The 22,605-nt window shown below is 38.6% G+C and overlaps 1 protein-coding gene across 4 annotated transcripts in view; it reads left to right on the top strand.

Annotated features, from left to right (window-relative positions):
• LOC133558893 (nuclear factor 1 X-type-like) overlaps window positions 1-22,605 on the top strand; it is a 266,583-nt gene that overhangs the window by 49,871 nt on the left and 194,107 nt on the right. Inside the window, exon 1 of one of the 4 annotated variants that reach the window (XM_061910080.1) lies at window positions 7,944-8,151. The exons of the other annotated variants lie outside the window; for them this stretch is intronic. Within the exon in view, the coding sequence (XP_061766064.1) occupies window positions 8,125-8,151 (27 nt within the window). The 5' untranslated portion in view covers window positions 7,944-8,124. Of the gene's footprint in view, window positions 1-7,943; window positions 8,152-22,605 lie in introns of those variants that run through there. 4 annotated transcript variants of the gene reach the window in all.

Here is a 22,605-nt window from a genome sequence, read left to right as displayed (position 1 = left end):
TTTTGATAGTAGGCTAATTTACACACTTACATCATGTGTTGCCTTCATTATAACACTTATATAAGACTTTTAAAGTCATTTTGATAGTAGGCTAATTTACACACTTACATCATGTGTTGCCTTCATTATAACACTTATATAAGGCTTTTAGTTTTTTGCAGCTCCAGACAAACATGAATATATTTTTGAATATATGTCTTTTTCAACATTTTTGGTTGCTGACCATCGTCCTATATCAACATTGCATCTGGCCAATTATAAGTGTGAAAACAAAAATGTAAATAATAAAGGTAACAGACAAAATGACTCAGCGGGCTAATTGTGGCCCACGGGCCCCGCATTGGGCCCCCCTGAAACTCTCTCCATGACAAAATACTTGGGACTGGAATTCTAACGCCTGTTTTTCATTATCATATTTCAAACCTGGGCTCCAGTACATTTTCCTGGACCAGACCTGTGTAACTTTTTAACTTGAATACCCCTGATGTGGACTGAAAAGGGAGAACAAAGTTCCAAAAGAAAAAGGCAGAAGGAGAGAGAGAGAGGGAGGGAAAGTATAAGGGCTGCACAAAAGGTTGTGGGTTTGGACCTGAGCCTTGGCGGGGTGTGGTTTGGACCGAGGAGCGGCTAATGGAAAGAAATAGACTCAATATCCTTCACCTTTTTGCCTCCTTTTTTTTCCACTCTTTTTTCCACTGTTGCTTGCCCGTGTATCTTTTAGCACAAGCCGTGTGTGTGTGTGTGTGTGTGTGTGTGTGTGTGTGTGTGTGTGTGTGTGTGTGTGTGTGTGTGTGTGTGTGCAAGGATCCCACATAGGCTGAGGTCTCGTAAAGCTTCATACCCCCTGCCTCCCACTTAAAGAAAACTTGGCATTGGAGCACCGGGGGTGACTTCAGCCTCCAAGACCGCACCCTATACAGTACACACACACACTGGCGCGGCGTGCACACTACACAACGCCCGTGCACACACGCACAAGGCAGGGGCTTATGTGTAATTGCAGGCACTGCGCCTGCATATATGAGTTTGATTAGGCCAAGGAGGAGGGGAGCGGGCGAGGATAAAGCCCGGCCTGATTAGAACCAGAGAGTATCACTTGCATACAATGAGAGTCGCACTGAAATGTAGACCCCCTCGCTCCAAGTCCAGGTATCCACTGTCTGCTTAGACTTGCATGGCGTGCAGGAATAGGAGCGAGACAAAGTCAAAAAGTGGCGTGCATCCAAAGAGCAAATGTTCTTTTTTTTGACTGTAGAATTGTTGGTTTCTTCAAAGCATGCCAGGAGGTCCGTGGAAATAGTTGCTATCTTTTTTTGGGTATTTTTTTTATATTATATTCTAAATATGATGCGGCGGGGCGTTTATGGGCTGCAGACCAAGATAGCGTGGCTCCTCATTCGCCCCGGAAACCACGTTGTAAAGTTAATTCACTGCGAGTTTCAGCCGAAGTTGGAGCCCACATTTGCTGCTACTGTGTGCGTCCAACGCCGGAACTGTGTCAACAAACACGGGTGAAAAGTATCTTTTGTCCGAACAAGCCCAGCGGACATTTTTCCGACTTTTTTTTCCATGTCGTTTTGTCTTGAAGGCCTACTGAAATGAGATTTTCTTATTCAAACGGGGATAGCAGGTCCATTCTATGTGTCATACTTGATCATTTCGCGATATTGCCATATTTTTGCTGAAAGGATTTAGTAGAGAACATCGACGATAAAGTTTGCAACGTTTGGTCGCTAACAGAAAAGCCCTGCCTTTACCGGAAGTCGCAGACGGTGACGTCACATGTTGATGGCTCCTCACATCCTCACATTGTTTTTAATGGGAGCCTCCAACAAAAAGAGCTATTCGGACCGAGAAAACGACAATTTTCCCATTAATTTGAGCGAGGATGAAAGATTTGTGTTTGAGGATATTGATAGCGACGGACTAGAAAAAAAAAAAAATCAAGTATAAAAAAAAAAAGCGATTGCATTGGGACGGATTCAGATGTTTTTAGACACATTTACTAGGATAATTCTGGGAAATCCCTTATCTTTCTATTGTGTTGCTAGAGTTTTAGTGAGTTTAATAGTACCTGATAGTCGGAAGGGTGTGTCCACGGGTGTCTTGACGCCAGTGTCTGATGGAAGTCAACGGCAGCTGTATGAACGGCACAAGCTCAGCTGATCTCCGGTGAGTGGCGACTTTTTACCACAATTTTCTCACCAAAAACTGCTGGTTGACATTTGGTCGGGATCCATGATCGCTTGACCGCTCTGATCCATAGGAAAGTTTCACCTCCGGGAATTTTAAACAAGGAATCACCGTGTTTGTGTAGCTAAAGGCTAAAGCTTCCCAACTCCATCTTTCTACTTTGACTTCACCATTATTAATTGAACAAATTGCAACAGATTCAGCAACACAGATGTCCTAAATACTGTGTAATTATGCGGTTAAAGCAGACGACTTTTAGCTGTGTGTGTGTGCAGCGCTAATATTTCTTACACGTCAGCATTCCGCGACGTTTTCAACTAGAAACTCGGGGAAATTTAAAATTGCAATTTAGTTAACTAAAAAGGCCGTATTGGCATGTGTTGCAATGTTAATATGTCATCATTGATATATAAACTATCAGACTGCGTGGTCGGTAGTAGTGGGTTTCAGTAGGCCTTTAATTAAGTTTTTTTTTTTTTTACAGTGCGAGACGGGTGCTTTCCCTGGGAGCCACAGCAGCTTGAGAAAAACAAAGCAAAACATGGTTCTTGAACCTGCTAAAATACCTTAAGTTATGATTAAAGTGTATTGATCAATGTGCCGGCAGCACGGGGAAAGAGGGGTTAGTGCGTCTGCCTCACAATACGAAGATCCCGAGTAGTCCTGGGTTCTATCCCGGGCTCGGGATTTTTCTGTGTGGAGTTTGCATGTTCTCCCCGTGAGTGCGTGGGTTCCCTCCGGGTACTCCGGCTTCCTCCCACCTCCAAAGACATGCACCTGGGGATAGGTTGATTGGCAACACTAAATTGGTCCTAGTGTGTGAATGTGAATCTGAATATTGTCTGTCTATCTTTGTTGGCCCTGCGATGAGGTAGCGACTTGTCCAGGGTGTACACCGCCTTCCGCCCGATTTTAGCTGAGACCGGCACCAGCGCCCCCCGCGATCCCAAAGGGAATAAGTGGTAGAAAATGGATGGATGGATCAATGTGCCACCAATCAGTATCGGCCAATTTTCGGGTACTAAAAAAAAAAGTGCAGCTGTAACCCGAATTAAATAAGGTACTATACTGGCATTGAAAAATACCAGTACTTTTTTTTTCTCATCAACATGAAGTGGTGACATTCCTGGTATACGGACCCATGGCGAATGTTAGTCAACACACGCACACACGGCATTTGCAAGCACTTGTTATGATCCGTTGCCCGGATCATTGTTTATTTTAGTTGTTGTTTAAGTTCTGTTTCAGCCCTCCTGTTTTGTGTCTCCTTGGTTGCTATGGTTATTCATTGTGTTCACGTGCTTCTGATTATTGTTCGGGACGTTCACCTGTTCCCGGGCACTATTTAGAGAGCTATTAATTCCATCCTGTCGCCTCACTCGGTCTGGTGATTTTGGGGGAGTTGGGAGAGTGGCTGGGCCAGCAACCTGAGGGTTCCTGGTTCAATCCCCACCTTCTACCAACCTCGTCACGTCTGTTATGTCCTTGGGCAAGACACTTCACCCTTGCTCCTGATGGGTGGTGGTTAGGGCTTTGCATGGCAGCTCCCTCCATCAGCGTGTGAATGTGTGTGTGCATGGGTGAATGTGGAAATAGTGTCAAAGCGCTTTGAGTACCTTGAAGGTAGAAAAGCGCTACACAAGTATTACCATTTTACCATTTACAAGATACGTCATCTATCCTTGGTATCCCTGAGCTAAGCTTTGCCTTATGCTTTTTCTTGTCGGCTATTACGTTAGCTCCCCGCGCTATAAGCACGCTTGTTTTGTTTGTTTGTTTGTTTGTTTGTTCCTGCCTGATTTATAAGAATAAATCACTGTCTTACCTGCACCTTTGCCTCCAGAGTTCCTGCTGCAATCTTGGAAGAACTATCAGCGCATCACCATGCGACCACGACGTTACAATTTTGGCTTAAAAACCAACAAAGTAAGAGAAGCAGTAAACACTGAAGGGCTGCTCTGCAAACTGGGCTTTAAAAAGATAGCTAGCTAGTAACTAGCGGCTAACGTCGCTACGTAGTGTTTTAGCATGGCGTAGTGGGTAGAGCAGCCGTGCCGGAAACCTGTGGGTTGCAGGTTCGCTTCCCACCTATTGACATCCAAATCGCTGCCGTTGTGTCCTTGGGCAGGACACTTCACCCTTGCCCCCGGTGCCGCTCACACTGGTGAATGAATGATGAATGAATGATTGGTGGTGGTCGGAGGGGCCATAGGCGCAAACTGGCAGCCACGCTTCCGTCAGTCTACCCCAGGGCAGCTGTGGCTACAGATGTAGCTTACCATCACCAGGTGTGAATGAATGATGGGTTCCCACTTCTCTGTGAGCGCTTTGAGTATCTAAGAGTAGAAAAGCACAATATAAATCTAATCCATTATTATATATATATATATATATATATATATATATATATATATATATATATATATATATATATATATATACATATATTTTTTTTTTTTTATAAAACCAATAATAACCTTTTGTTTTGTGGTGCTCTTTATTTTGAAATGCATCAAAAAGAATTGAAATACATCTTGGTGAAATTAATCATAAAACGTTATTGACAAGAATTTTCCTGTGATTAATGATGATTAATTTTTTTTTTTTTAAAGTGTGATGAATCTGATTTTAGAAATATTGTTTGACAGCGCTACTTTGAAGGCACAATTAATTTATTTTTAGTTTCCATTGTGAGAGAGTGAAAAACAAAAAATTATGAAAATATAAAAGATTAAAACAAAAAAAATCTGTTTTCTGGGGCTAAATAGCATTCTGTAATGCAGAGACAGTGGTGGACATTTTGACACGGGACACTCCTGCCCAGGAACAGAAGTGTCCCTCTTTGCTATGTTCTGTGTAAAAGGCCAATTTGGGAACATGCTGCATCCTCCCTCTAAACATGAACACCCAAATAGTCTCTTTTACACTCCTTTTACCCAATATAGTAGCATGGTGTGTGTTCTACTTCCTGCCTGCTGGAGGATCCAGCGAGCGTCATTACTCCGGCCGTCGTCGATGCGTCCAGCAAGGCCACTACTTGGAAACATTTTGTCAGCTCCTGTGTAGTTTCTCTCTGTCGGAACTGGGCTTGAATGCGCTGAAGCCGCTGGCATAGGTTGCTCTGCCAAAAGTTGTCGGGCTTGATCTTCTCGGCTAAGAGTGTTTCAACAGACACCGTGTCGTTAGTTCCGAAGCTAATGTGGAGATGTGTTATTGATGAGGCAACGATTTTACACTCAACTTAAAGGGGTCATGTTGTGATTTTTTTTTTTTAACATTTAAAACACTTCCTTGTGGTCTACATAACATGTGATGGTGGTCAAAATGTTGGAGGGATTATGCTTTACAGACCATCTTTCACTTTTACGTGCCTCCACTCTGACAGCGTCTTCTCCCCGTCAGCCATGTTGTAGTTTTTCCATAGAGCAGTCTATTTCAACCTTTTCTTCAGCCACAGAACATTTTTTGCATTAAAAAAAATCTGGAGGCACACCACCAGCAGAAATCATAAAAAAATGAAACTCAGTTGACAATAAAAAATTGTTGTCGCAATTGTTGGATATGACTTTAAACCATATCCATGGCTTTTTCTAATTTTTTGGTATTTTCCTGTTGCAGTTTCATGTCTTCCTTTGAGCAATATTTCTTGCATCTTCTTTGTTTAGCAGTTAAGAATATTTCAGTTGTTTTTATCCTTCTTTATATGGACATTGTTGATTGTCATGTCATGTTTGGATGTACTTTGTGGACGCCGTCTTTGCTCCACAGTAAGTCTTTGCTGTCGTCCAGTATTCTGTTTTTGTTTACCTTGTAGCCAGTTCAGTTTTAGTATCATTCTGTACAGCCATCCCTGAGCTTCAATGCATTTTCCTAGGGGCACTCACCTTTTGTTTATTTTTGGTTTAAGCATTAGACACCTTTTTACCTGCACACTGCCTCCCGCTGTTTCCAAAATCTACAAAGCAATTAGCTACCGGCTGCGACCTACTGATATGGAAGAGTATTAAGGGGTTACTCTGTCGAGCTCTAGACAGCACAGACAATCAACAACAACACATCATTTGCAGACTCTAAATACAGGTTTGCAAAAAATATTTTAACCCAACTAAGTGAAATTAGATACTCTCCCACGGCACACTAGGCTGTATCTCACGGAGCACTGGTGTGCCGATGCACAGTGGATGAAAAACATTGCCATAGAGAAACTACTGATAGTTATAACTGTACACTTTTTTGTATTAGAAATGGCAACATGCATGCGCATGTACAAGCCAGTTTGCCCCGCAACAGCAGAATAGAGAACAAGTAGGAGCTTATTGACTACAATGTCGGAATTACAATGGCAGACTTGTGCAAAGTACTTCAATTACATTGCTACCATATAAGGAGATATATCTGGGCCAATTCCAAACGGCTCATTTGGAAGAAGTGTAAAGGAAGGTAAGATTGTTTCATAAAATAGGAAAAATGAAAAATAAGTCCAAATTGAATTACCGTATTTCCTTGAATTGCCGCAGGGCATATAGTATGCGCCTGACTTGAATTACTGCCGGGTCAAACTCGCTTCGCAAAATAATTAGCGCATGCTTAGTATTACCGCCTGGTCAAACTCGTGACATCACGAGTGACACTTCCCCTGTCATCATTTTCAAAAGGGAGGAGGCTGATTTCAATACCGGTAATTTGAAATCGCATAAAGGGAAGAAGATTAAGAGTTATTCAGTAGGATTTCAGGTCCAAGCTTACTTCACACTCAAATTTTTACTGCATACCTTTGGTAAGTACCAGAGTGAGAACAGGTTTTAAAATAATTAGCGCATGCTTACTTTTACCGCATGCCTTTGGTAAGCGCAGGAGTGAGAAGAGGTTTTAAATGAATTAATTCAAGGAAACACGGTAAATGAAAAAATAGGAAAAATGAAAAATAAGTCCAAAATGAACAAATGAATTAATTAAAAATAAAAATAGGAAACATTAAAAATAAGTCCAAAATGAACAAATTAATTAATGAAATGTAAAAATAGGAAAAATTAAAAATAAGTCCAAAATTAATTAAATGAAAAAAATAGGAAAAATGAAAAAAAGTCCAAAATGAACAAATGAATGAGTTAAGTGTAAAAATAAGAAAAATAAGTCCAAAATGAACAAATTAATTAATGAAATGTAAAAATAGGAACAATGAAAATAAGTCCAAAATGAATTGAATGAAAAAAATAGGAAAAATGAAAAAAAGTCCAAAATGAATGAGTTAAGTGTAAAAATAGGAAAAATAATAAAAAAAAAAGTCCAAAATGAACAAATTAATTAATGAAATGTAAAAATAGGAACAATGAAAATAAGTCCAAAATGAACAAATGAATGAATTAAAATTAAAATAGGAAAAATGAAAAATAAGTCCAAAATTAACAAATTAATTAATGAAATGTAAAAATAGGAAGAATGAAAAATAAGTCCAAATTGAATTAAATTAAAAAATAGGAAAAATTAAAAATAAGTCCAAGATAAACAATTGAGTGAATTAAATGTAAAAATAAAATTAATGAAAAATAAGTCCAAAATTTAAAAATGAATGAATGCCATGAAAAAATAAGGAACATTAAAAACAAATCCAGTCGCAACTGCCTTTTTTTCCCCTCCAAACGCACTTTTATGGTCCTAAAAAGAAGTGCAGATGTACAGTGGCTGGGAGGGAGCGAGCGAGAGGGCGGGAGGGAGGCAGCGAGGGAGGGAGGGAGGCAGCGCAGGGAAAAAAGTTTCCCCTAAAAGTTGTCGCGGAGCTTGGCTGCAGCAGTGAGCGAGGCGGGGTTAGAGCCTGGACCGACACGCAGCACCGAGCCTCGGCAGCCTTTGCAATGCGGCACCGGAGCGAACCTCCATCCAAGTCGACTCGCCCGCGCTCCAACCGTCACCTGTAGACCCGCAGACCCAGCCATGTACTCGCCTTACTGCTTGACACAGGTACGCACTTTATTTGCTCATTTTTCACGCTTCAAAACATCGCCACCGCTACATGCTTCCACCCCCCACCCCCACCCCTCTCCTTTTTCCGGCTTTTCTCTCGCCCTTTGCCGGTAAATACGCCACGTTTCACCCGTAACAATATCCGACATTTGTCTTTCTCCTTCCCGGTGCTAATGACGCTCATTCCTGTACACTTTTTTTTTTTCGACGATACGCCAGCAATGCCACGCCCGGATCCATTTAATGTTACGACACGAACGGAGTAGTGTCGTGGGTGTCCACGTTCCACGCTCCACGCGACGCGTAGAAAAACGGTGTCGAAAACAAAACCAAAAAACACCCGAGTTTGAACGGACTTGTTGCGTTCACGGACCGTCCCCCTCCACCGTGTAGGCAGGCACTGCCCGAGCTCGCGCACGGTCGTGGTGCCTTCAGGGTCACAGCGGGCGACGGTATCTGCGACTAATGCAACATAATTACAGTTTTAACTCTCACTTTGAGCCAGTATTGCGTGTGAAAAGGGGGCCTGTGCTACTTTGGATGATTAATTGACGCAAAAACACAAATACACTTGACCTCAATTTGTAAAGGCGATGCTTTTTTTTGTTTTTTTAGCTTTTCAATAAATACTAAGCACGCTTCAAGTAAACAATTTACTGAAATTTTGCAATTTCACTAGTGTGCTTTAAATTCCCCTGCTCCTCTCGGTATGCCATCCATTTCCTACCGTTTGTTCCTCTCAAAAAAAAACCAAAAAAAAAATAACACGGGGATTATTTTTTGTCTTTGTGTTAACGGGCACACACACACCTTGTTATATATTTTTACCAGGCTTGCAATGCATATTCAGAACAAGAAAACAACAATCCCCCCCCCCCCCCTCATTGACTGAAATATTAAATCACTACATTTATTATAAATTACACACCTACATTTGTTATAAATAATCATAAATATCCACTTTACAAAAATGAAATAAGAATATATTGTATTTAAAGAAAAAAAGCCTTTCACCATTATTGATTTTTCGCATTATTTGAAAAAAATATATAAAAATAAAATGTTTCACCGTCAATAATGACACATGGTTTTATTATTAGGCAGTGTATTTAATGTAAGATCACGAGCTAATTATATTTTTATTCATAATAATATAGCGCCCAATAAAACATGTAGGAAAAATTGTTTTTTTAATATAAAGCCAAATATTAAGATGACATTTTTACGCAGCCAATTACTGTAACATCTAACCGTCTAGTTTGTCCTGTGTGTTTTTTCTGAGGTCAATAGCTGCCATCAAATGCTGTTAAAGCAGTAAATGTCATTATTTAGCTCATCCCATGTCATGTAATACTTATTAAAGCCCTCTTTTTTAAATTTATTTATTTATTTTTTTTGCTCGGTAAAAATCACAAACCTTAATATAGTACGAAAGCTCGCTTTAAACATGTACATGCATACATACATATACACCAACTTAATGTTATTATATGTATATATATTTTTTTCTCCTTGTTTCAAGATTATTTTATAAATCAGATGTGATTTCTCCTTTGTGTGTGTGTATGTGTGTGTGTTTGGGTGTGTGTGTTTGTGTGTGCGTGTGTGTGTGTGCTCCATGATAGAAACCTCGTGGATTCCCTCTTAGGCCTTATCCAAGCAGACGTTTTTTTAGGATATTTCCACGCGATCGTGTATAAACCACTAATATATGACTTATAAATGCGTCAGGTCACGCCTAAAAGCCACGTGCTCCTTCCCGCTTGATTCCACGCGCGTCCTTTGACCTTTTCCGCAAAAGTGCGCATTTGTCACATGTCCTATATATCAGTGGTTCTCAACCTTTTTTCAGTGATGCACCCCCTGTGAACATTTTTTTAATTCAAGTACCCCCTAATCAGAAATAAAGCTTTTTTGGTTGAAAAAAAAAAGAGATAAAGAAGTAAAATACAGCACTATGTCATCAGTTACTGATTTATTAAATTGTATAACAGTGCAAAATATTGCTCATTTGGAAAAAAAAGATATAAAAGTAACTAAAACATTTTTGAAAAATAAACAGGTGATTCAATTATAAATAAAGATTTCTACACATAGAAGTAATCATCAACTGCTGTGTAGAGCAGTGGTTTTAAACTCTTTTTCAGTGAACATTTTTTTAAATTAAAGTACCCCTAATCAGAGCAAAGCATTTGTAGTGGTCTTTCTTGAACTATTTGGAAAAAAAGATATATAAATCTTTAACATCAATATTTATGGAACATGTCCACAAAAAAAACCTAGCTGTCAACACTGAATATTGCATTGTTGTATTTTTTTTCACAGTTTAGTGAAGTATTATTCAATACATATATTTATAAAGGATTTTTGAATTGTTGCTATTTTTGTAATATTTTTAAAAAGCTCACCTACCCCTTGGCATACGTTCAAGTACCCCCAGGGGTACGCGTACCCACATTTGAGAACCACTGCTATATATGATCAATATTCAACCTGATTTTTTTTTTTTTTTTTTTTCTGTAAAACGACTCCAGTTGCATATTTAGCACGGATTAATTTTCCAAAGCTGCCGGTACGAATGTTCCATTAATTAAAATAAAATTGTCGTGCAAGATTGAGGGTTATATACAAACATTATTTTTTTAAGTATCATTCCACGCATGCGCACTGTTGTTTTGTGTCGTCTTTCTTCGATCTGAGCTCGTCAATTATTAATATTTCACCCCCCCCCCCACCCCCCACAAAAAAAAACGGTGTAAACAACCTACAATGCATTATTAATAGCAGTAAAAAGCCTTTGTTGCGATGGCCTGGAATGTGTAGGTGCGCGCCAAAAGTGGAACTCTGGCAATGTTTCACACACCCTTGTGACGGCAAAGTATTTGCATAAAGTTTTGATGCGATATGAAGGTTGCGGGGGCGTCTTTAATTAAAACTTTTATGTGCAGCGTTTTTCAAATCAATTATCTCGGCTTCCAGTGAAGTCCCCGCGCACGCTGCCAACTTCCGAGGCTGCATGCAAACTAATGAGGTGTTCGACTTGCCGCGAAAAAGCACCACTTCTCTCCCAGTCAACTTGCAGGGGGAGGAGAAGGGAAGAAAAAAAAAAGTATAATTTTTTTTTTCTTTTTCCAACTCATTCATTTTTTATTGTCTAATTATTTACAGTTTATGCCGTGTTTTTGAAGCAATGGCTGTTTTAATGAGTGGAGAATCGCATGCAGACATGTCAACAAAAGGAGCAAACAAGCTTCGAATGTTGCACAACGTGTGACAGATATTGGCCCAAATATTACGCCTATCTCGCCATCTTTCTCGCAGGCTATGCTTTTTTGTTATTCTGTTTGTCTTCCACCCCTTTCCTTTCCAAATCATGATGAAATTAATTGATAGGAAACACATCACAGCATATCATAGCAATTCCCGACTGCTGTGTAGAGCAGTGGGTCTAAACTCTTTTTCAGTGATATACTCCCTGTGAAAATTGTTTTATTTCAAGTACCTCCTAATCAAAGCAAAGCATTTTTGGTTGAAAAAACGAGATAAAGAAGTAAAATACAGCACTATGTCATCAGTTTATGATTTATTAAATTGTATAACAGTGCAAAATATTGCTCATTTGTAGTGGTCTTTCTTGAACTATTTGGAAAAAAAGATATGAAAAAAAACAAGTGGAAAAAAAACAAGTGATTCAAGCTAGCAAGTGCTAGCTTATCTTTTCTGGACAAATAATAACTGAAGTGGAATTTCAATAACATAATAATAATAATGCTTACATCACTTAGATCAATCAATCAATCAATCAATGTTTACTTATATAGCCCTAAATCACTAGTGTCTCAAAGGGCTGCATAATATTTGTTAGTTTTTTTACTTTATTGCAAAAATCTTTTCATTTAATATTGCCACTTCAATATCCATTTCTCAGATGATATAATTGTTTAATATTGCTTTTTTTTTTCTAAAAAAATAAATAAATAATGCAATATTTAGAGTGACTATCATATATTTCAAAAAGTCCTGCCACTTCATTGTCCATTTTGTCCCATTCATCCATTTTCTACCGCTTATTCCCTTTGGGGTCGCTGGTGCCTTTCTCAGCTACAATCGGGCGGAAGGCGGGGTACACCCTGGACAAGTCGCCAACTTATCGCAGGGCCTGTCCATTTCTCAGATTATATAATTGTTTAATATTGCTTTTTTTTTCTAAAAAAAATAAATAAAAAATGCTGTATTTAGAATGCCTGTCATATATTTCAAATAGCCCTGCCACTTCAATGTCCATTTCTCAGATGATATAATTGTTTAATATTGCTTTTTTTTTCCAAAAAAAAAATAAATAAAAAGCAATATTTAGAGTGACTGTCATATATTTCAAAAAGCCCTGCCACTCCATTGTCCATTTCTCAGATGATATAATTGTTTAATATTGTTTTTAAAATAAATAAATAAATAAATGCAATATTTAGAGTGACTGTCATATATTTCAAATAGCCCTGCACCTTCAATGTCCATTTCTCAGCTGATATAATTGTTTAATATTGTTTAAAAAAAAGTAAAAAAAAAAATGCAATATTTAGAGTGACTTTCATATATTTCAAATAGCCCTGCCACTTTATTGTCCATTTCTCAGATGATATTATTGTTTAATATTGCTATTTTTACTTAAAAAAAAAAAATGCAATATTTAGAATGACTGTCATATATTTCAAATAGCCCTGCCACTTCAATGTCCATTTCTCAGATGATATAATTGTTTAATATTGCTTTTTTTTCTACAAAAAAATAAATAAAAAGCAATATTTAGAGTGACTGTCATATATTTCAAAAAGCCCTGCCACTCCATTGTCCATTTCTCAGATGATATAATTGTTTAATATTGTTTTTAAAATAAATAAATAAATAAATGCAATATTTAGAGTGACTGTCATATATTTCAAATAGCCTACCACTTCATTGTCCATTTCTCAGATGATATAACTGTTTAATATTGCTTTTTTTTTCAAAATTTTTTTAAAAAAAATGCAATATTTAGAGTGACTGTCATATATTTCAAATAGCCCTGCCACTTCATTGTCCATTTCTCAAATGATATAATTGTTGACGACTGAAGTGCTGATATCAACCAAACCTAACCCCCCCCGCCCCGACCACATTCACATCCCACCCCCCGGATTGTAAATAATGTAAATAATTCAATATAATTACCCTGATAATTAACTTGTGTGATGACTGTATTATGCTGATAGTATATATTTATAACATGAATTGATTGACGTGGACCCCGACTTAAACAAGTTGACAAACTTATTCGGGTGTTACCATTTAGTGGTCAATTGTGCGGAATACGTACTGTACTGTGCAATCTACAAGTAAAATTGTCTTAGCATTTGTGCAATATTTATTTTTGGACATTAATTTATCATTTGCCTCTGATTATTGTTTTTAATTGTATTTTTATACTTAGCAGCTCCTATTTCATTCATCTATTTTTATTTACAGCTGTTTTTCTGTACGTACTGTGCAAGCTAAAACACACATAAGAGTGTGTGTGGAGTTGCTGTTGCTGGACACATCATTTCTCTTATATAAGCACATCAATAAAGTTATATCTAATCCAATATAATCATAAGCTTGTATCTTAGCTTGCAGGCTATATTTTCTCGGGTGATTGAAAAAATATTGCACAGCATTTTTTTGTCAATGCTTAATTACTGAATATATACAGTAGAAATATATTGATGGGGTAATATTAACACAATATTCAACATGTTTATCTTTTAGCATTTATATTGTATTTATTTATTTTTCATGCACAATACCATCAGTGCCTGTATTTATGTATTGACACCGTACAGTTTGCAGGGTTGAATGTGTAAATAATTGTCTTGCAGCACGCAAACAATAAGGTATATTTGCATGCAGAAAGGTTGCCCTGAATGCCTAATAATATATGTTTTTGCTTAATTAGGTCAACTTTGAGGTTGTAAAATTGCACACTTGTGTGAATGACTGTCTCTCAGCATTCACAAGCATGCATTTTTGTTTCTAAAAATATTGGTGTCATTATAAAAAGAAACAACACTAGCTTTTGTGTGAATGCATGCGGGTCTCTCAGCATTCCTTTCTTTTTTATTGCTAGATTAAAATTTTGCGGATGACGTGGCTTTAAAGTGTCTCGACAGTGCAGGATGACAGTCTCTCGGCATCACCACATTTACTTTCACAAAAGTATTAGTTTTTAAAAACAATAATTTGACCCAGATGAGTGTCAAAGTAAAAAAAAAAAAAAAAGACATCTGTTTCAATATTTTTTTTTTCCCCAAAAAATACAATTTGACACAACATCCTTTATGTGAATGCATGTCTTTCAGCATTTATGACGTTTTTGGAAGAAAAAAAAATGCTGGATGTAATTAAAGCTGTGTTTCTCCTCAATAGTTTCTTGGCAAAATTTAGTGTAAATGCTTGTCTTGTTGCATTTCTAGAGGTTTTTTTTGAAAAATTATTTTGGATGCTCCATTCAAATGATGCGTGATGAGACAGTAATGTGTCTTGACACACAACAGAATTAGCTCTCTCTCATCATTCTGCATGTGTTTTTCGCTAAAATGCTGATGTGACTGCTTGATTTAACATTAACATTTTAATGTATATTTTCTGCTGGTTTTACTCTCTATTTCACTTGCAGCTGTTGCTTATACTGCAATATAGTACATGGTAATTGGAATTTGTTATATATTGTAAATATTATATACAAATATAATATAATATATCAGTATACATTATATACCGCGTATATAATATGTAAATATTACATATATGTTGTATTTATATTGCTACTATGGTACATTATTAGTCTACTTATAGCTGCATTATGCTTTCCAACCTTACCCTTTCCATCCTTTGAAACCGAGCTACTGTGTGGAACAATATCCCTTGTGGATTAAAAAAGTTTCTCCAAGTCTAAGTCTAATACTTGGACTCAGACGAGTGTCATAAAGTATGTACGTTTCATTCATATAATGTCAATTTTCCTTGATAAAAAAAATTGGCTTCAATACTTACGTGAAATATGTATATTGACATATAGTTTTTGTGCAAAGGCATTTTTAAATTCTTTGGACATTTTTTTTTAAATGCCAGATTTAACAAATAGTTTCCTGGCATAGAGCAACAGTACACCAGTGTTTTTCAACCACTGTGCCGCGGCACACTAGTGTGCCGTGAAATACAGTCTGGTGTGCCGTGGGAGATGATCTAATTTCACCTACTTGGATTAAAAATATTTTTGCAAACCAGTAATTATAGTCTGCAAATGATGTGTTGTTGTTACGTGTCGGTGCTGTCTAGAGCTCGGCAGAGTAGCCGTGTAATACTCTCCCATATCAGTAGGTGGCAGTCGTTAGCTAATTGCTTTGTGGATGTCGGAAACAGCGGGAGGCAAATTGCAGGTAAAACGGTATCTAATGCTTGAACCAAAAATAAACAAAAGGTGAGGGCCCCTAAGAAAAGGCATTGAAGCTTAGGGAAGCCTATGCAGAACGAAACTAAAACTGAAGTGGCTACAAAGTAAACAAAAACGGAATGCTGGACGACAGCAAAGACTTACTGTGGAGCAAAGACAGCGTCCACATAGTACATCCGAATATGACATGACAATCAACAATGTCCCCACGAAGAAAGATAAAAACAACTGAAATATTCTTGACTGCTAAAACAAAGTAGATGCGGGAAATATCGCTCAAAGGAAGACATGAAACTGCTACAGGAAAATACCCCGAAAAAGAGGAAAAGCCACAAAAATAGGAGCACAAGACAAGAAGTAAAACACTACACACAGGAAAACAGCAAAAAAAAAGTCCAAATAAGTCAGGGTGTGATGTGACAGCTGGTGACAGTACACCTACTTTGAGACAAGTTTTTTAAATAATTTCTGCTGGTGGCGTGCCTCCGCATTTTTTCAAAATGGCTTCAAAAAGTTTGAAGAACACTGCTGTAAACTATCTTCACAGTCATTTCACAGCTGGCTAATAATTGCATTGGGACGGCGTGGCTCAGTGGAAGTGTGGCCGTGCGCAACCCGAGAGTCCCTGGTTCAATCCCCACCTAGTACCAACCTCGTCACGTCCGTTGTGTCCTGAGCAAGACACTTCACCCTTGCTCCTGATGGGTGCTGGTTAGCGCCTTGCATGGCAGCTCCCTCCATCAGTGTGTGAATGTGTGTGTGAATGGGTAAATGTGGAAGTAGTGTCAAAGCGCTTTGAGTACCTTGATGGAAGAAAAGCGCTATACAAGTACAACCCATTTATCATTTTATTTTCTACTTTTACAGGGACATTACAGTATTTTACTGTGAAATAGCCGTGAATTGCTGTGAAATATAAGGATGTCATATTTTTTTTTTACAGTAAATTTTGATTTTTACACAGAAAAAAGCTGTGAAATTCTGTTTATTTTTATTTTTATTTTTACAGCGAACATGTATTTTTGTATTTGATTCAGAAAAATAGGTTTATTTTGAAAGACCGCAGTGTGAATGTTGCCGGTGTATTTGTGCGCTTCCGTACGCTGTACGTCTTCCTCCATGTTTTTTTTTGCCTGTGTCAGGTTGGAAGGGGTCAGGGGGTCAGACGTGTAAAGCCGGGTCGGCGTACCAAACACGCACACCGTCGCCTGGCGGGCCCAGGAAGTACAGCGAAGAATAGGTTTGCTGCAGTGCAAGCGAAGCCCGGCTGAAAGTGGCCGTGCCAGGACGTCAGGCGGGCGCTGGGATGTAGTCAGGCAGGCAGGCGCAACCCGGGGGTACATTGTGTTCCTTTATTTTATTCATCCTTCCTCCTGGATGCAGACCAGCTCCACCGTACACTGCCTGGCCCCGGAGTGAGAGCTGTTGGGCCGCGATGAAGGGATGGAGGACGGTACAAACATGTCACTAGGAGCCTGATTTGCCGACAAGAGTTGTTTGGTGCATTTGTCTCGGTGTGTGTGTGTGTGTGCATGCGTGTGTGCGCTCATCATCCCTTATCTGCACTTTCTCCCCGACTGCCCATTCAAAATGGATTTATGCAGCTTAACTGAGGCACTTGGCACTATGGAGTAATAGGTGGTTGTCTCCTGTGTGTGGATAGACGGTATATATGTATGTGTGTGTCTAAGTTGTTACATCTGCCTATATGTATGTGTGTGTGTGTGTGTGTTTGTGTTAATACAGCCTGCCTCCCAGTATGGATTAGGCTGATCTGTGGCCAGTGGAACCAGGCGGCCCCTATAGCGGTCCTGTGTTGGTCTGTGATATAGTTGTGTTGAGCGGATGCATATGTACTCGCAGCGTCGTGTGAAATTGGACAGCTCCGCCCCATATGTTGCAGGCAGATAGATAAAAAACAAAAACGGCCTGATGTCTCCCTTTTTGTTTATAGCCTTGCAGCTTTTTGTCGGTAAGCGCCTCAAACCAGCACAGTCAACTTCAATTCATAAGTATTCTTGTATTCTATATTTGTATCGGACCCAGTTGAATTCAGGTAGCATAGGCCGCTTTGAACAGCTTGACACTGAACAAAAGAGATCAATGGAGGAAAACAAATGGGTCTCCTGAATTTGGCTGCAAGGACTGGGACAAGTGTTGTCCAAGAGGAGACTGAGGGCAGTGAGAAAATACTGTATCACACAGGTGTTAATAATCTCAAGGCCCGGGGGGCCAGAACTCTTGGGAAATGCATATTACCGATATGATCCAGCATGATATCACATTTTTATGCGAAAATCGGCTGATATTATCGGACACCCAATGGTTTTTATTATGAAAAAATCTTGTATTCCAGTTGGAGAATCAAAGATTAATGCCACAAGTTTTTAAAAAACAAGCTGAACTACACTTTCATTCAATTTTACTAAATAAAAAAAATATAGTAGTATGATACTTTAAAAAAAGAAAAATAAATCAGGGATGTCCAATATTATCGGCCAATTTTGGCATAACAATGTTATTTGACATCACAGGGGGCCCCAAACTTTTTTGACTCGGGGGGCCCCATTGGGTTAAAACACTTTGGCCAGGGGGTGGGCTGTATATATATATATATACAGTATATATATATATATATATATACACAGATATATATATTTGTATATGGATGTGTGTATGTGTATATATATATATATATATATATATATATATATATATATATATATATATATGCATTTATATATGTATATATATGTGTATATATATACATATATATATGTATATATATAAATATATATATATGTATGTATATATATATATATATATATATATATATATGTATATATATATATATATACATATATGTATGTGGGAAAATTAGGAATGTTCGATAATATCGGCTGATTTTGGCATACAAATGGGATGTCATAGCAGTAATGTGCATTCCCGAAATAAGGTATTTGATTTCCAACTGTCTGTAAGGCAGTGATTGAGATGAAAACGACAAAGATCTTGGCATACACATGATATAATATCATATCACATTAGTGTCGTGCATTTCTGAAAAGACTTCTATGATTTCCAACTGTCTGTAAGGTGGAGAATGTGACCTTTCTAGTGATTGGATGAGCGCTAACCATCAATGCATCCTAAAAAAAACAACAGATCTCATAAAAAAAATAGAGAAATACATTCTCCATTGGCCAATTCCATTGTCTGTAATACTCAACAAAAAAAATAGACCTTTTAAAAGTTTATAAGCTGAGGACAAAAAGTTGTAGGCGTATTTTAGTTAAATTCCAAACAGTAATACGTTTTTTTTCCCAAGTGTGAGTATCAATGGCGAGAAAGCCAGAAGTTTCATTCATTAATTAAGTATATCAGCAGCTGATAAGATGATTAGATGGCGGAAACGTGAGTAGTCCACTCCAGTTCAGCGCTCCTCTTGCAGCTGCTCAGGGGCTGCACCCCCCCTCACCTTCATCCGCCCCCGCCCCTCCTCAATTAGCTCGCTGCAAAAGAGGAGTGACGGTTAGTGCGGGGTAGGCATTGTTCGGAGGATGAGCTCTGCTTGTTGTTGTTGTGTTGTTGTTTGTCTCAGCCGGGCTCCTGTTCTCCCCCAACTCCCGTCACCTATTGGCGTGTTTTGCGTTCCTTTTGATTTTCTCAGAGGATCCTTTGTGGGGGTAACCCCTTTGAATGGGACAATGCAGCCTACCGTGAAATTAAAGCTCTTAGTTAGTTTGGAGTTGCTCAAAAGACGATTTTACACATGCATGCATTCATACACCCTCCCGTACGCTATGGATATAGCTAATTAGAGGAAGTACGCCCTATGTCGAGCATCAAGGGCCCAATTAAAAGAGTACCTCTGTGTGCGAGATCTAGGCCAAGGCAGCTCTGTGAAAGCATTTCTATGCCTTCTTAATCCAGGCGGGAAGAATGTGGACCAGACTGATATGAGAACTTGCATTAACATATGCATGCTGCGCACTCGCTAGATAAATCTAGAAACTTTGTGGTGACAGGCCGGCGTCTGATTAGAAACAGATTGGAACGCTCCTGCTGACTGTACAGTACACCCAAGATGTCTGCCATGCACGCACATTTCAGACTTTTTGCTGGTGACGCCAACGGCGCTCATTTGTGCAATTTCACAGCGTAGCGTTTGCTTTTTTTTGTGAAATAACGTCTACTGGCAACGAAAGGACTCATTAGAATGTATGTTTGATGTACTTGTAGATATTTTGTTGGACTACATGATGGACTGGTCAATGATTAGTTATTGTTTTTGTTCCCTGCAGTTTTTTTAAAGGGGAACATTATCACCAGACCTATGTAAGCGTCAATATATACCTTGATGTTGCAGAAAAAAGACCATATATTTTTTTAACCAATTTCTGAACTCTAAATGGGTGAATTTTGGCAAATTAAACGCCTTTCTGTTTATCGCTCATGTGGTGATAACGTCAGAACAAGACGTCACCGAGGTAATACAGCCGCCATTTTCATTTTCAACACGTTGCAAACACCGGGTCTCAGCTCTGTTATTTTCCGTTTTTTCGACTATTTTTTGGAACCTTGGAGACATCATGCCTCGTCGGTGTGTTGTCGGAGGGTGTAACAACACTAACAGGGAGGGATTCAAGTTGCACCACTCGCCCGAAGATGCGAAAGTGGCAAGAAATCTGCCGCCAGACCCCATTGAATGTGCTGGAGTGTCTGCACATTTTACCGACAATGACAGACATGGCACAGAGATGTATGGATAACCTGCAGATGCATTTGCAACAATAAAGTCAACGAAACCACAAAGGTGAGTTTTGTTGATGTTGTTGACTTATGTGCTAATCAGACATATTTGGTCGCGGCGTGACTGCCAGCTAATCGATGCTAACATGCTACGCTAATCGATGCTAACATGCTATTTACCGGCGGTGCTAAAGCAGACATGGCACAGAGATGTACAGATATCCTGCAGATGCATTTGCAACTATAAAGTCAACAAAATCACAAAGGTGAGTTTTGTTGATGTTGACTGCCAGCTAATCGATACTAACATGCTATGCTAATCGATGCTAACATGCTATTTACCGGCGGTGCTAAAGCAGACATGGCACAGATGTATGGATAACCTGCAGATGCATTTGCAACTATGTTATGTTACCTTCTACCCACATTTAATGCGAAAAAAACACTTACCAATCGACGGATTTAAGTTGCTCCATTGTCACAAGATGCGAAAGTCCTGATTGTTTGGTCCGCACATTTTACCGGCGATGCTAACGCAGCTATTCGGCCATGCTATGGCTATGAATAGCGTCAATAGCTATTCGCTCAATAGGTTCAGTTTCTTCTTCAATACTTTCATACTCCAACCATTCGTTTCAATACATGCGTAATCTGTTGAATCGCTTAAGCCACTGAAATCCGAGTCTGAGTGTGACGTCACAGGAAAATGGATAGTGTCTTCGCAGAGAGCGAAAAAAAGGCACTTTAAAGCTTTTTTTAGGGATATTCCGAGACCGGTAAAATTTTGAAAAAAACTTCAAAAAATACAACAAGCCACTGGGAAATGTTTTTTATTGTTTTTAACCCTTTTGAAATTGTGATAATGTTCCCCTTTTACGTCCAAATATAATGATTTCCAACTGTCTGTAAGGCAGTGAATGTGTCCTGACTGGCGATTGAGATGAAAATTACAAAGAGCACACAATAAAATCATTACAAAAATTAAATGTATAAAAACTTGTAACCGGCTTAAAAATAAATCTCCCACATGCTACTGTTATTGGATAGATTCCTAACTTGTCCCAAGGTGCCTTAAGACGACATTAAGTAAGATTAGATTTCCTTACAGTCCACTTTTTTGCCTCGTTGTCTTTTTTTTCCCTTCCGATTCCGTAATTCTTTAAGTCAGTGGTCCCTAAACAACGGCCCGCCAGCGTTCGAAATCTGGCCTGCGGGAAGTCCCAAGTTACAATTTTTTTTACATTGTATTATTAATATTTTTTTATCTGTCCTTTCCGATCCATTTTCTACCGCTTGTTGCTTGTTACTCTCAGAGTCTCCTAGCCGCTCAGTATTTTTTGTCTAAAAATGCATTTTCCAATCGATGACGTGATATCACATATATATATGTATACATATATATATATATATATATATATATATGTATGTATATATATATATATATATATATATATATATATATATATATATATGTATATATATATATATATATATATATATATATATATATATATATATGTATATATATATATATATATATATATATATATATATATATATATATATGCCCCCTGGCCAAATTATTTTAACCCAATGCGGCCCCCGGGTCAAAAAGTTTGGGGACCCCTGGTTCAAGTAGACCTGGATTTGTTGCATTTTTAGTCAATAAAATTAACACAGCTTTAGTTGCTGGCTTCCGTTTGACACTGGAGCAGATTATTTCCTGTGGGAAAAGTAGTTTTGCAATGTGAACAAATCGCCCGGCGCCAACTGATGTTCCGCTATCTTTTAATCAAAGTTTGTGCTTCCCCTTGTGTCGGATGACTACCTTAGGTTATTTTTTTTGGCCAGCGGTGTGCGTGCGTGTGTGTGTGTGTGTGTGTGTATGTGTTTGTGTGTGTAGCAAAGAGAGGCCAAGCAGCAGCAGCAGCCGTCCACACAGCCTGAGGAAGGCGGTGACTGCAAAAATATCAAACAGAGCCCATAAATGTAAATGATAAAAGTCCACTAACGAGCGTGTAGCGGCATGTGTTACTCCCTAATATTTTGGAGCGATTCACAAGAAGGCAGAATTCCTCTCGCCGTAATGAGGAGGCCAGTCGGTGAATCGGACATTGTGGAACAAAGTGTGCTGAGCTCTGATCCTCCCCCTCTCGCTCGTTCTCCTGTTGAGAGCGCTGGCAGACGGCCAAGGGTGGAAAAATCTATAACCCGTTGCGTAATATATCATA

The sequence above is a fragment of the Nerophis ophidion genome, linkage group LG01 (assembly GCF_033978795.1).
Source record: "Nerophis ophidion isolate RoL-2023_Sa linkage group LG01, RoL_Noph_v1.0, whole genome shotgun sequence".
Lineage (NCBI taxonomy): Eukaryota > Metazoa > Chordata > Actinopteri > Syngnathiformes > Syngnathidae > Nerophis > Nerophis ophidion.
The sequence above is the reverse complement of the archived record's forward strand: the minus strand, read 5'-3'. Positions and strand labels throughout refer to the sequence as shown.